Here is a 13,729-nt window from a genome sequence, read left to right on the forward strand (position 1 = left end):
AAAAATACTGTTAGAACTTCGATTTTCTAAGTAAAATTTTGTTGGATTGAGTCGAATTTGGAAAAAAAATCTAATATTAAATAAATATTAGAAACCATAATCTATCTTTTACTCTATCTTATAGCCTTCAGAGATAAACAACAATTAAAATATTATTATCTTATATAGATATAGTGTAGTAAGTATTCTTGGCCAATAATTACAAAGATCGGTAAAAAGGATATATCTTTGGCTGATAAAATATTATAGGGTAACCATATTTACCCACAAATGTAGAGGATAGTTTATCATGTTTAGATTTATGACTGAATTAGAGGTTTTAATATTATAAAATTCCTTCACTATAAAGATATTCATACGTTTTGCCATAGGAATTATTTATAAATCACCAAGATGGTATCTTCAATTTCAAAGATTTATGGTTGGTTCATTGACGTCTAGGTTAAAATCAATATTAATATATCGGCATATGGTTCATTCAGCCGTTAAGAATATTTGAGAGAAAGCAAAGGTCTAATTACATGGACAAAACATATTTATTATAGTTAAAATTACTTAAATACATGTTATTGAAAACTGAATTAGGAATATAGGAATAGTTTTATTGAATAAATTGAATATTAAGGCACTAAAATTTAAAGATTATTTTTTTTAAAAAAAGAATTTTGGTATAAATCAAGTATTTCTTCTCTTTGTGATAAAAAAAAATAAATCTTTAGGAATCTTTGACGCATTTTCCCATCAAGGACGGATGCCTGCGATGGCACTTCAATCCCTTTTTGCAATTGCCTTGCATATGTTCCTCACTGCACGGTTCTCCTTCCTCCTAGTAAACGACAATAAAAACATCAAATGAATCAAAATTATCATCCATACAAATCAATTAAATGTGATTTTTCCAATAAACATTAAAAAAAAACAAGAAAGGGAATTTATTATAAATCCTCTTTATAAGTCCACTATTGCTTTTAAAGATTTTATAGGGGATGGGTGTGAGGGGGGGGTGGTCTGAGTGGGAATTTTTTTACTGTAAGTTCTACGGAAGTTATATTAGATCTTCTCCTATCTGAAAAAATTTAGCAGAATTACACTAAAATATAATACGAAGAGGGGAATTCGCTCTTCCCTCTTTCCATTTAACTCTCATGCGCGCATCGCGTTGATAGCTCTTATAATTTGGGGCGTTGTTCAAATTTAAATGAAGGGGTAGGAGGGAGCTAGAGTTTGAACTTCCCGCCTCCGCTTATTAATTCAGGCTTTTTCTTACGAATTTTATATTGTTGGCTTAGAGTTTTAAAAAAACAATTGAAAATAACCCTTGGGTATTCCGTCATGCATATCCCTTTTGATTGGAGAGGGTCCTCTGTGTTATTTAGTATACAGAGTAATCCGCTAGAACATTGGCTCAACGGTAGATACGGCCCCAAACACAATTCGCCTTTCACCTAAAGGATATTCAACGATGAAATAAGAATAATCATATGTAAACAAAAAATCATCCATCTACATTCTACATACGATGTTCAAGAATTAAATGCGGTTTATTTAATTCAAGATACTTTGGCGCAAACATAGCAGCACCCACATTGGTCCAAAGCTAGGTCGCCTTTGCAATCCGTGGGCGGAGTCCATATGCATTTACGCGTTAAATTCCTACAAGGACAATAGGAATCAAAACCATCCGCGACAAATCTTATATATTGAATATTTTTTGTTTATGAAGTTTTTTTTTAAGTATTTTTTTAAGTAAAGATATTAGGTCAGTATCGGATCCCTGAAAAAAATTGGAGCTCAGCGGGGACCCTAAGGATTTGACCCTTTGCAAGTTTCCCGAGATAATATCGATTACGAAAGCGGAATATTAATTAATATCGGAGAGGGATTTTTACAAAAATTATATTCACAAATGACCAATATTTTGGCCAAAAAAAAAATTATTACACATAAACCTTGAAATTTAGTCAAGAGATGGTCAAACCTTTCTTCCCCGTTCCAATCAATACGCATTTTTTTAAAAGTCGGTTTAAATTAAGATCCCTGGATAACACTTAATCACGAAGGAGGAATTTCTTCAATTCTACAAGACTGAATCCACCGAAGGATCAGAGAATAATCAGGTGGTTGATTTTTTCAAAAAAAATATTTATATTCCCAAATAATAATATATGATCGTGAAGTAATTTATTTTTAAGTATTGAAAATGAATTTATTTTTTGAAATCTCTCTCAACTTTTAATAGTTTTCGAGAGAGAGAGAAAAAAAAAGGATTTAAATAGATGTTGGAACGGGGAGAAGAACTAAATGATTATTTTATTGAACTTCCTCCTAGCATCGTTCCAGCATCTTCGAAGCTTTAGTTCAAAGGAGTGTTCTAAACCTATGGAAGATGATTGATTCTTTCAAAATTGACCAAAATGACATTAAAACCAACAAGAACAACATAAGCCTAATGACCATATGAGAATGATCTTCAATTTGTTAGTATACTCTTTTTTTTTTGTAATTTTATATGGATTTTCAAATTTAATTATTTTTCACATATTATCAATTACGATAGTTATATAGCTAAAATAATTATAAAGATTCAGGTTGTGTACCATAAATCCCCTAAACCGATAAGCCCCTTTGGGCCGACTAGGCCTGGTCTCCCCCATTTGTATTAAAGTTTTTCTGATATGTCCTCATGAGCTATATGTTATAATCAAATTCTTTCTTCTTATAAATCCTTAAATGATCTTTCGGCTGTCTCCGTGATTTCGAACACGTGATTTTTTAACTTCTTACTCCTTGATTGGCTAAGATGTTAAATAAGGTATTAAATGTATTCCATGATAATAACGACGTAGCCGGCAAAAAATATATCGCATGACATCTTTAATATAAAAAAAAAAGTTTTTCGATTGAAGAGATCAAGTTCTTTAGATAGAAAATAATATGTAAGACAATGGTTTAATATGAGCCGATTTTAAAACAATCAAAAATACTTTTATAGGCGGATACGCAGCGGAGGGAGGAAGCGGGAAAACAAATTCCCGCCCATCGCTACAATAACAACCTATTCAAATATCAAGATGATTAATCTCAAGTCTTTCGTGGCTATATTTATTTTCAGGTCTGGTTAACCCTCCTTCCAGAAAAATAGGTTCGGTTTTGGGTTATAGAAATGAATGTTGATACATTGAATAATTTATAATTTAATGATTTATGTGTTCCCCATCAAATTACATAAGCTATAGCAACCTCTTTCCTGATCTATAGTTAATAGGAACGTCATTTTTTTCCAAAATGTCAATTATCTTTTAATTCTATTTTCCCAATTTACCGGTCAATTGACCGAATTTGATTGGTCAATTGACCGTCTCGTCCAACCCTGATTTGGGTAAATAATATAGAAAATTAATCGCTTAGAAAATCGTAGTAAATTTTTATCAATGCGCGTATTTAAAGTGCGCGAATATATGTTAGGACCAATCACGCCCGTTTATACTGTTTACAAAAATACGCGAAAATAAAAAATTGCGAGAGCATGCGCATTTTAAATTTGCTAGCGAACATACGCGTATAAAATGTTGTTAAACGACTCGATCTGATCCAAATATTAAACGGCTAACTCAATATTTTAGCCGGAAAAATAGACCTAAGGCACGATACTTAGCTGACAGATTCCCAAACCTTGGTGCCACCCCATGAGAGAAAAATCTTTAGGGCTGCATAATATTTTCTCTGGACAAAATGTTTCATAGCCCGCGTTTTCTAATAAAGTTTTGATAAATAAATAGCGCCAAAACATTTACTGGCGCGTTTGTTGTATCGGTAATTTTATCGGGGGAATAACGCACATATTCATGGTTCCTGAGAAGAGTTGTGAACAGATTAAACCTGGTTTACAGTATCCTTGCTGTAAGGCATCTCCGCAAGGTTCTTGTAAGTTCTAATATAAAATATGAAAATATATATATTCTGTAAAGTTTATTAATATCATAGGTTTCAGATATAATGATTTATATGTGTGAGCAAGTGTTGTAAAAGCATGATTACTCTGGGAAATTCGAGCACACATGTTCCATCCGATTCACTAGACTTTAAATCGATAAGGCATATCAAACCATTCGCACATTTACCCTTTTCGAAATACGGTGCCCCACACACTTCCCCTACAACCTATCCAATAAAAAACCATTAAATATTAAAAAATATACGTTGTTTATCATTAATTCATAAAAAATATTAGATGAAAACTTTTTTGGGGAATAACGACAATATCCTGAATCTTAATCGAGAATTCGATAGCCAATCACCCACGTGGAAAATTTTTTTCTTAAATATGGAGATTTACTAGTATGTTATGTCGCGTAACGTATTCGGCCAATTCCTACAAAGCTGAGCCAAGCCTTTAACCTTAAAAAAAATAGACTGAAACCTTAGAGTTGAACCTAAACTTAAATATTGGAATTAATTCTTTAGGATAAAAACTTGACAGAGTCATTTTAGAATTGGTCATAGTTAGGTGATTTAAGAACACTAATGACTAGCTATAAATCTTTAGATAATTTCGCTGTAATATTTCTTTTAAAAAATTATACTCTAAATTGAATAGTTGTACTGTGTTCAACGCTGAGTTTGTCTAAATTTCACAAAATAATACTCTAGGCATTCTGGAATACAATTTCGCTAAAAATTAAACCCTAATGGAATCTAAAAATTAAGATATTCCTAAATCCTCACTTGATGATCTTGGATAAGTTCGTTATTCCCAGAAAGATCTTATCATACATATTTATCTTATTTTTTTTACTTTAGCGCAAACGTGGCAGCAATCACAAGCATCTTTGACGACCTCTGCCTTGCAATTAGTAGGTGGAGGTGTCGCACATTTTACCGGAAGTTGTTGACAAGGACAATCCAATGCCTCATCTGGTATTTCGAAAAGATTTATTGCTAATCTATATATCATTTTTTTAAAGTCCCTCAATAAATTAGTAGATAAAAAAATCAATTTTTTTTAATAAAAATTACTAATAAAAAATCTATCGAGTTTCTCTATTGTTACGAGTCAAATAGAGGAAGAAATGAACAATAATGTTTGCAAAAACTTTTAATCAATTAAAACTGTATTTTTGGGAGAGAAAGACGAATCTATTATCCTCATTTTGATATAAGAAGTTCTTGAGCTCAAATTTATCTGAGCGCCAAGAATAATAAAAATAAGGTAACAGCTTGGAATATGCAATACAGTAAGCATTTGCTGCAGTGTTTTAAGCACCTCAAAAAATTGAACACTTTAACGTTAAATCACAAAATAAAAAGGAACTTGTTTAATTTGGGCATTCAAATTTTTATATTTATATTATATGAATTTTAAAAAAGCATGATTTTCTTTTTATTTAACAAAGATAGAATAAAAAAAAATATTGAGAAAAGATGAATAGATCAGAAAAATAAAGATTAGAAAATGAATTGAAAAGAGATTGAAAAGGTTGTGTAAAAGATTACAATTATAAGGAGGAAATAAAAAATCATAAAAAATCAAAATAATTGTAATGTAGAATGAAAAAAAAAGAGGAAAGAATTGTTGAAAAAATGAGAATTCTTAAGAAAAAAATTAAAAAAATAACGATTTTCCCTTTCTTGAATGAGAATTTTGATTGACACCTTTAATTTTGTGTTTGACACTTTTCCTTTTTAGTGATCTGACTTTTTTCCTAAACCTTTGGGACTTTTCCTTTTTTGATTGGCAACTTTTACTTTTTTGATTGGTCCTTTTCATTTTTTGTTCGGACTTTTTCTTAAAACCTTTAAGACTTTTTATGATTGACACTTTTCCGTTTTTTGATTAAAACTTTTCCTTTTTTTAAATGGGAAGCTCTATAAGTCAGTATCGGATCTATTCTCAAAAAATTTAATTTTAGCTGGAGGAAGACAGCTGATCAATTGGATTTAATTAGTCCCGACAACTTTCCGTTCGAACATTAAATAAGCTTAAAATTTGATGAATCATTAATGATTCACTTTCGATTTTTTCTTTTTCAAAATCGAATAACAAATGCACCGGGCCGGTTTCTAAAAAACTTCTGGGGCTAAGCCAGGACCCTAACGATTTGACCCTTTGCAAGTTTCTGAGATAAATATCGATTACAAAAAGCGGAATATTTAATAATATTGGAGCTGGTTTTTCTACAAATTATATTCACAAATGACAAATATTTTGGTCAATAAAAAATTATTTAGCCTTGTAATTTAGTCAAGAGAGGGTCAAACCTTTCTTTCCCCATGCCATCAATATGCTATAATATTTAGGTTTTCACTAAAATATTATGTTTGGATAAGATCCTAGATTTTGCCGTTTTCCTTAATTTGCTAATCATGAAGATAGAATTTCTTCAATTCTAACAAGAATGTTCTCCAGAAAGATCTGAGAATAATTTTTGAAATGTTTCTTAACTTTTATAGTTTTCTAAGAAAGAAAAAGAAAAGATTTTAAATAGATGTTGGAACATAGAGAGTAGGACTAAATGATTATTTTATTGGACTTCATCCTATAACCATTCCAATTATTGGATAGCATCTTCGATGATTTGGTTTAAGAATAAAGGGTGTTCTAAACCTACGCAAGATGGATTCTTTAAAAGTTGACCAAATGGTATATCTATCAATATTTAAACTATTAAACTAAGCCTAGTATCAGAGAATGAACTTCAGATGGCATATACTAAAAGATTTTTTTTGTATCAATTTTTAAGGGAGATTTTTATATTTTATTATTAAATTTAACTATTTTTCACGTATACAAACATAATAGATATATATATATAAAGAGATATGAAAAATTATGATTTTGGTAATTAAATTATGTCACGAATCACGAATGGGGAGAAAATATTAGAAAGTTTTATATTATTTTAACCTAGTCGATTTTGGCGCTGAATATTTCTCAATTAAATTAATTAAACAAATTTTAAAGAAAAACTTGATTGCAAATATTTTAAAAAAATGTAGAGGTAAATTTCTATCGATTTTATCAAACTTACATATACCTATTAGAATTGAATAAAACTAATACAATTCCGAAACACAATTTTACAGCGAATTCCATATTATTAAGATTAAAAAAAAAATTTTTAAATGAAATTTTTCAAAGCTTTTCCACAAGGACGTTTTTATAACCATTGTTAGTATGATAAATGTTTTTAAATATTTTGTTCCTTTCTTTCAAAATTGTTAAGATGACGATGGCTATATATTTCGAGTTTGAGAACATTGTTATCATCTTACAAAATAAATGTTGTTGTGAGATGGAAAGTTTGATATATTTAAAAACGGCTAACTATATTTTAGCCTTTAAAATATTTGCCTAAGTCTCGAGATTTCACTGATAGATGTCCATTCCTGTGTTCCTTCTACAGACAAAATCTTCAGGATTGCATAATGTTATTCTAGAAGAAATATTGAGTTATCCGTTTTAAAAATCGGCTCAAAACGAGCCATTTAACACACTGCAATAGATAAATCAAGCTTATTTTTTTTAAAAAAAACGAAGAATGGTCAAGATGGCTAAAATTATAATATTCTGCAGGATAGAAAAGACCGGGGTTAGATCGGTGCATCGGTCTTCAGTTTATTTTATTTCTGTAAACCGTTTTGATCTCCAAATTTTATTGTTACATAAAACATTCTATCGTAACTGAAATTTTTTTTTAAATTTGTTTATTTTAAAACTTGAGGTTCAAAATTAAAATATTTTTTTAGCATCGCAATTTCGAAATTTATAATAAGTTTAGGAGTCATATGGATAAGAGAAGAGAAGAGAAGAGAAGAGAAGAGAAGAGAAGAGAAGAGAAGAGAAGAGAAGAGAAGAGAAGAGAAGAGAAGAGGAGAGAAGAGCAAAAATAAATTCAATATCCTATCTTAAATATATATTTGTTTTAATCAATTTATAATAATTTTATTAAAATGTGCCCACTAATACGTTATCTTGGATATTAAATTTAAAAAAAAAATTTTTTTTATAATTATAAGAGAAAATAATAAAATATGTAGTAAATTTTTAAAAACTATTCGTTTGAAACCCATTACAAAAAAAAGGTAAATAAAAATATTTGATTTAAATTTTAACTGTCAAACACATTGACATGTATAATTCCTAGACTGACGGTTCATTCGTTAAAATGCATTTTTAAGCGTCGTTAAAAGCAGATCAGCTGGACCCGCCATTTTGGTAACACATGTTAGGAATTATTCTCATGTTAAAAACTACTATTAAATTGATAACTTGCTTCCTTATTATCTCGATGATCCGGTAATTCTTTAATAAAGTTTGCATCAGATAAAGGAATAAATTAGACTCTCGTTTAAAATTTTAATAATGATTAGTGTAACCAAGATGGCGTCTCCAGCTGATTTGCATTGATGTACACTTTTAATGAATGAATTCTCAGTCTAGGTATTTGATATGTCATTGGGGTCAAACATTATGGATTTCTCGGAGTATTTGGAGGGAAAATTGATATGAAATTGTCGTAATCACTATTTATTAATAAATATCAAGATTTTTTTAAGGATTTTAAAGAAGTGATGATTTAAACAATCAATTTAGGAATCCTCTTATTCTGTTAAAGTTTTAAAAGAAATTTGATTGGATAAGAAGTACTTAGTATACCACCTTATTCGTGATTGGGTAGGATAAGCTAGCAATTAATCTGATATCAAAATATGGAACTCTTTTTATGACGAAAATATTTGATAAGGGATAAAAATCTGATTAAACTATATATATATTTTTTCGAATTGAGAGATTGCCACAGCTGTGAAATATTTTAATTTTAAATATGTGGATCTGGGCCTGGGCCGGCTATTCCCCGAGGGTGGGCAGATTCGCTTAAATATTTTAAAACATGCTGGGGGGAGAAGGGGGTTAAAATAAATTAGGCTATATAAGGGTCCCCAAAATTTTGGCTTAAATTTTCTCATTTTTTTGTGGCTAATCATGATTTGGATTTCTTGCTTAGGGTTAGGAAAATTGAGTCTATATATATTTTGGACTCCACCAAAAGTCTCAGGTTTTGCATTCATATCGCTTCCCCCTAATTTTGCATTTATATCATAATAGAATTTATTAGTCATTACGCATAATATAGATATAGATACTAATATCACTAATAACTTTTATAAAATTGATTTTTAAACGTGAACTTCTCTTCTCCATATGACTCCTGAAACTTTATTATAAATTCCTAAATTGCGATGCATAAAAAATATTTCCAATTTTGATCTCAAAGAACACATTTTTTTTAATTTCCCCATAATTTAATAAACATAATTTTTAAAAATTATTGATACAAGTTTACAAATAGAATTTTATTCTAACAATAAAATTTGAAGATCAAAACGGTTTACAAGAAATAAAATAAACTGAAGCTCAATGCACCGACTTAACATCCCGGTCTTTTCTATTTTGCGGATTAGTATAATTTTAAACATCTCAATCCTACTTGAAAACTTCCCTTTCCCTCATAAACAACATTTATTGTAATTGCAAGATGACAACATTGTTCTCAAACTGGGAATATATATAGCCATTGTCATTTTTCGTAATTTTAAGAGAAAGGAACAAAATTTTCAAAACATTTATTATACTAACAATGGTTAGAAACGTCCTTGAAATTATTTTAAAAATTTTGTTTCAATTTATTTCTATTTTCATTGCAAAAAAAAATTTTTTATCTTAAAATATGCAATTCGCTGCAAAATTGTGTTTCGGGATTGTATTAGTTTTATTCAATTCTAATAAGTAAGTTTGATAAAATAGATATAAATTTTCCTCTATATTATTTTTAAAGAATTTTCAATCAAGTTTTTTTTGTAAAATTTGTTTAATGAATTAAATGGGGAACCAATTATCAACTAAGAAAACTTTCTAATATTTCATCCACTTGTGACATAATAACTAAAACCATAATTTTCACATCTTGGCGAAAAATAATTAAATTTGAAAATTAGATATATTATATAGAATAAATATAAAAAATCTCCCATGAAAATTTATACAAAAAAATCTTTAAGTATATGTCACCGAACAAATTGAAGCTCATTTCTCACATGGAATTAGGCCCCTAACCCTAATCCTATACCCTAATCCTATACCCTAACCCTTTGGACTGGTGCAGCCATTATAGATGTCATATGAAAGAATCTATCTTCCATATGTAGGAAAACTCTTTTGATCAAAAGCTTCGAAGAACGCCGGAAGGTGATAGGATGAAGTGCTATAAAATAATCATTTAGTTCTTCTCTCCGTTCCAACATCTGTTTTAAATTTTCTTTTTTTTCTCTCTCGAAAACTATAAAAGTTAAGAAACATTTCAAAAAATAAATTCATATTCATTATTTTAAATTTAATTTACGACAATCATATATTTTTATTTCGGAATAAAAAATATGTGTATTTACAATTGTTAATATTTAAAAAAAAAATTAACCTCATTATTCTCAGATCTTTCCAGGGATCTTCTTGTTAAAATTGAAGAAATTCCTTCTTTATGATCAGGGTTATCGAAGGATCTTATAAGAATTTATCCAAAGATAATATTTAGTGAAGGCCTCCAATTGATGGAACGGAGAAAAAAGGTTTGGCCCTCTCTTGATTAAATTTCGAGGCTTATGTAATACTCTATTGGCTAAAATATTTATTCATTTCCGATACTATCTAATAAACCTGCAAAGGGTCAAATTGTTAGGTCCCCTTTAGCCTCCATTTTTAGAACTTTGCCGGTCCGGCCCGGACCTGTTTTTTAATAATATTATTATCTTAAATTTTGGTTCTATAACAGTTATATTCGCTTTTGAAAAATGAGTAAATGGAAAATACGAACGGTAAAGTGAATATTTAATGATTCTTCATAAATTTTTTGAGATCCGATCCTGACTTATATCCATACTTTGAAACTTAATCGATTTGGAAAATTTTATTTTTTTACATACTTTTTAAAAACAAAAATATCAAATATAAAAGATCTGTGGATGCTGATGATTCCTATTGTGCTTGTGCCAAAAGTACGCCTTATTGTTTAACGGCTCCGCCCTCGGATTGCAAAGGCGACCTAACTATCGACGAATGTGGATGCTGCTACGTTTGCGCCAAAGTATCTCGAAATTAAATAAACAGCATTTAATTCCTTGAACATATCTAGAATGTAGAAATATAAAGAAAATATTTTGGATGATTATGTTTATATATGATTGTACTTATTCAATCGTTAAATATCCTTAGGTGAAAGGCGAAGTGTGTTGGGGACCATATCTAGCAATGAACAAATGTTCCAGCGGATTAATATGTATACTAGATAACTACAAGGACGAATTTTTAGCAAAAGGGATCTGTACAACGGAATACGCAAGAGTTATTTTTTTTCTATTGTTTTTAACTGCACCAACAATATCATATTTGTAAAGGAAAGCCCGAATTTAAGTGAAACAAGAATTATAAAAACAAATTAAAAAATATTCTTGCATATATTTGGCTTGATCATTTATACCATATAATCAGTCGTAGCATTGCTAATTAAATATTCGACCAAAAAATAATAATAATTCCCTCATCATAGGATATTATAATCAGTATCGAAAAATGATTTTAATTTTAAAAGGATTTTTTATGTATAAAATTTTAAGTTTCGTTTAAAAAATAACAGATATATTTTATATCTATCTTTATTTTTTTTTTTAAATACACCCTAACATATCCGTTATGATCCGAATATCAATAATTCGAGCTTAACCCGTAAATATATAACCAGAACCGGGCCGGTTGAAATATCCGGTTTAGGTAAAGCAAATGGTTTCTTTGCAGATCTCTGATATATATTGACTGAAAATTTTTTTAAGAAGAAGTCGCTAAAATGGTGCGACAAAAAAAAAGTTGATATAATAAAAGAACTTACTAAATGACATTTATTAAAAATGGGGGTATATAATTATAGGGGGGGGGGGAGTGAGAGTATCAGGAAATTAGATAGGCAGATTTCTAAAGAGATTCTCTGTCTTAGAGGTCTTAAATGAATCCACAGAGTTATTTCTTAAAAAAACTTTTAATTAATTGAAAACTTAGCCATGATTTCTAAGATAATGTGCCATAAATTTTTATTTATAAGGTCAAATATTTATCCTTTTTTTTACGTGGGACAGGATATCATCATTAGGGTGGAGAAATAAAAAAGAAAATATTTGTCCAAAACATAAATATGTTAGCTAAAAGATGATAAAATAAATATATGGCCATAAGATTATTTTCCTTATTCTAATATTGTATTATAACTGAACCTTGCCTTTAGCTTGAAAACTTTTATATTCATGAACTCCTGGTCAAAAATAATTGATTTTTGCAGTACTTCTGATCCATACACTCAAAACTTTCAAAAAAAATTTGTGGCATCAATCTAAGTTTATTTCAAAAAAAAATTAATAGCTATATATAAAAAATAAATAATTCTTATTAGGCGGAAGGAGAAGCGTGCGGCGTAGGTCATATGCAAGGGAATTGCAAAAAGGGATTGAAATGTGAACATCCTCATCCGTCGATGATGGGAAAATGCGTCAAAGATTCATAGATAATAATTGTCGTCTTATTCCAAAATTTTTTTTAAAATAATCTTCAAATTTTAGTGTTTAATATTAATTAATGTATATATATATATACAAGCTTTCAATAAATATTGCATAAACACTATTTTATCATTCTTATACAGTTTTCATTAATCTGTAGAAACAATTGTGATCACATTTTGAATATTTGGTTACAAATAATTTCAGCTAGAAAGGTTTACTGTATTGGTAACATTAACAATAATTAAATGTAATATATTCTAATATTAAAACATGTTTTTTTAATAAATAGATAAAAAATAAATACATCATTATGTTGGTATTAATTTATCAATTTTATGTTTATGGATAGAGTTTTTTGATTAAAGATCACCATTCAATCACAGTAGGAATTTCTTATTGCCCAAATCAAAATAATCTGAAACTTTAATTATTCTACTATGAAATCAAAATTCACTAAAATTATTAATCTCTTTATAAAATTGTATTCTTGTTTCATTTCCCAATATAATTTTTTTAAAAAACTATTAACTACATTAGGGAATAATTAATAAATTTTATGAACAGTGTTTGGCATTAAGACTCTATAAATTCAAATCATTTTTGTAAAAAATATTTTATAAGTTAATCTCTATAAAGTTAAAAGTACATGAAATAAAATTTTTAAACTTAAAACTTATCAAAATTCACTAAAATATATATTTTATCATTTTGTTATAAATTTAAAAACTATCTTCTCATCTACATTTTAGGATAATTTATACATTGTATGGGGAATTCGTAAAAAAATATTATATAAGTAATTCTGTATAAACCTCTGAACTATTGTTAAATAACATTTTAAAATATTGTTTATATACAACAATCAAACTTTATTTATATATATTATACATTAAATTCTGATTTGATAAATTATAGGATATAATTTTGACGTATATTATACTGACTAACCTATTTATTGCTCTTTATGGTTAAATGTTATAATAATATTTAATTTATTAAATAGAAAGTCAGCTTTTGGTATATATAATATTTCTGAATAAGAAAGCATTGGAAAACAAAGCCAAAGTTTACCCACATCAAATTCTAAGAGGAGGGCGGAAAAATGTAGATATATGGAAACATTATATTT

General features: G+C 28.6%; 2 protein-coding genes across 3 annotated transcripts; one reads left to right on the forward strand and one right to left on the reverse strand.

The window, feature by feature from the left end:
* Nucleotides 1-581: 581 nt before the first annotated feature.
* LOC135925937 (CCN family member 2-like) lies at nt 582-7,158 on the reverse strand. 2 transcript variants are annotated; one of them, XM_065461534.1, is made up of 7 exons: nt 7,035-7,158; nt 4,796-4,943; nt 4,039-4,161; nt 3,795-3,931; nt 1,560-1,692; nt 1,317-1,445; nt 582-826 (listed from the first exon to the last, which is right to left on the reverse strand). In XM_065461534.1, exons 1-7 carry the CDS (start codon nt 7,091-7,093, stop codon nt 716-718), a joined length of 840 nt encoding a protein of 279 aa, XP_065317606.1. In that variant the 5' UTR covers nt 7,094-7,158; the 3' UTR covers nt 582-715. The 2 variants fall into 2 exon arrangements, with proteins under 2 accessions (XP_065317606.1, XP_065317605.1); XM_065461533.1 differs by having other exon boundaries at nt 7,029-7,109.
* Nucleotides 7,159-9,638: 2,480 nt separating this feature from the next.
* On the forward strand, nt 9,639-12,721 carry LOC135927669 (endothelial cell-specific molecule 1-like). Its single transcript, XM_065463811.1, has 4 exons — nt 9,639-9,787; nt 11,009-11,138; nt 11,267-11,395; nt 12,492-12,721. Exons 1-4 carry the CDS (start codon nt 9,729-9,731, stop codon nt 12,600-12,602), a joined length of 429 nt encoding a protein of 142 aa, XP_065319883.1. The 5' UTR covers nt 9,639-9,728; the 3' UTR covers nt 12,603-12,721.
* Nucleotides 12,722-13,729: the final 1,008 nt, after the last annotated feature.

The sequence above is a fragment of the Gordionus sp. m RMFG-2023 genome, chromosome 3, assembly GCF_954871325.1.
Source record: "Gordionus sp. m RMFG-2023 chromosome 3, tfGorSpeb1-WG-v2, whole genome shotgun sequence".
In the NCBI taxonomy this organism is placed as follows: Eukaryota; Metazoa; Nematomorpha; class Gordioida; order Chordodea; family Parachordodidae; genus Gordionus; species Gordionus sp. m RMFG-2023.

Bases quoted from the DNA above. Each gene is read 5' to 3' on its own strand.
- LOC135925937 (XM_065461533.1), bottom strand. From the start codon at position 7,093: ATGGAATTCGCTGTAAAATTGTGTTTCGGAATTGTATTAGTTTTATTC. The intron at 4,944-7,028 runs GTAAGTTTGATA...AATGATATATAG, and splicing joins TTCAATTCTAATAGGTATAT to ATTAGCAATAAATCTTTTCG. The intron at 3,932-4,038 runs GTAATCATGCTT...ATTTTATATTAG, and splicing joins GTGTGCTCGAATTTCCCAGA to AACTTACAAGAACCTTGCGG.
- LOC135927669 (XM_065463811.1), top strand. From the start codon at position 9,729: ATGCAATTCGCTGCAAAATTGTGTTTCGGGATTGTATTAGTTTTATTC. The intron at 11,139-11,266 runs GTATCTCGAAAT...AAATATCCTTAG, and splicing joins GCTGCTACGTTTGCGCCAAA to GTGAAAGGCGAAGTGTGTTG. The intron at 11,396-12,491 runs GTTATTTTTTTT...AATTCTTATTAG, and splicing joins GTACAACGGAATACGCAAGA to GCGGAAGGAGAAGCGTGCGG.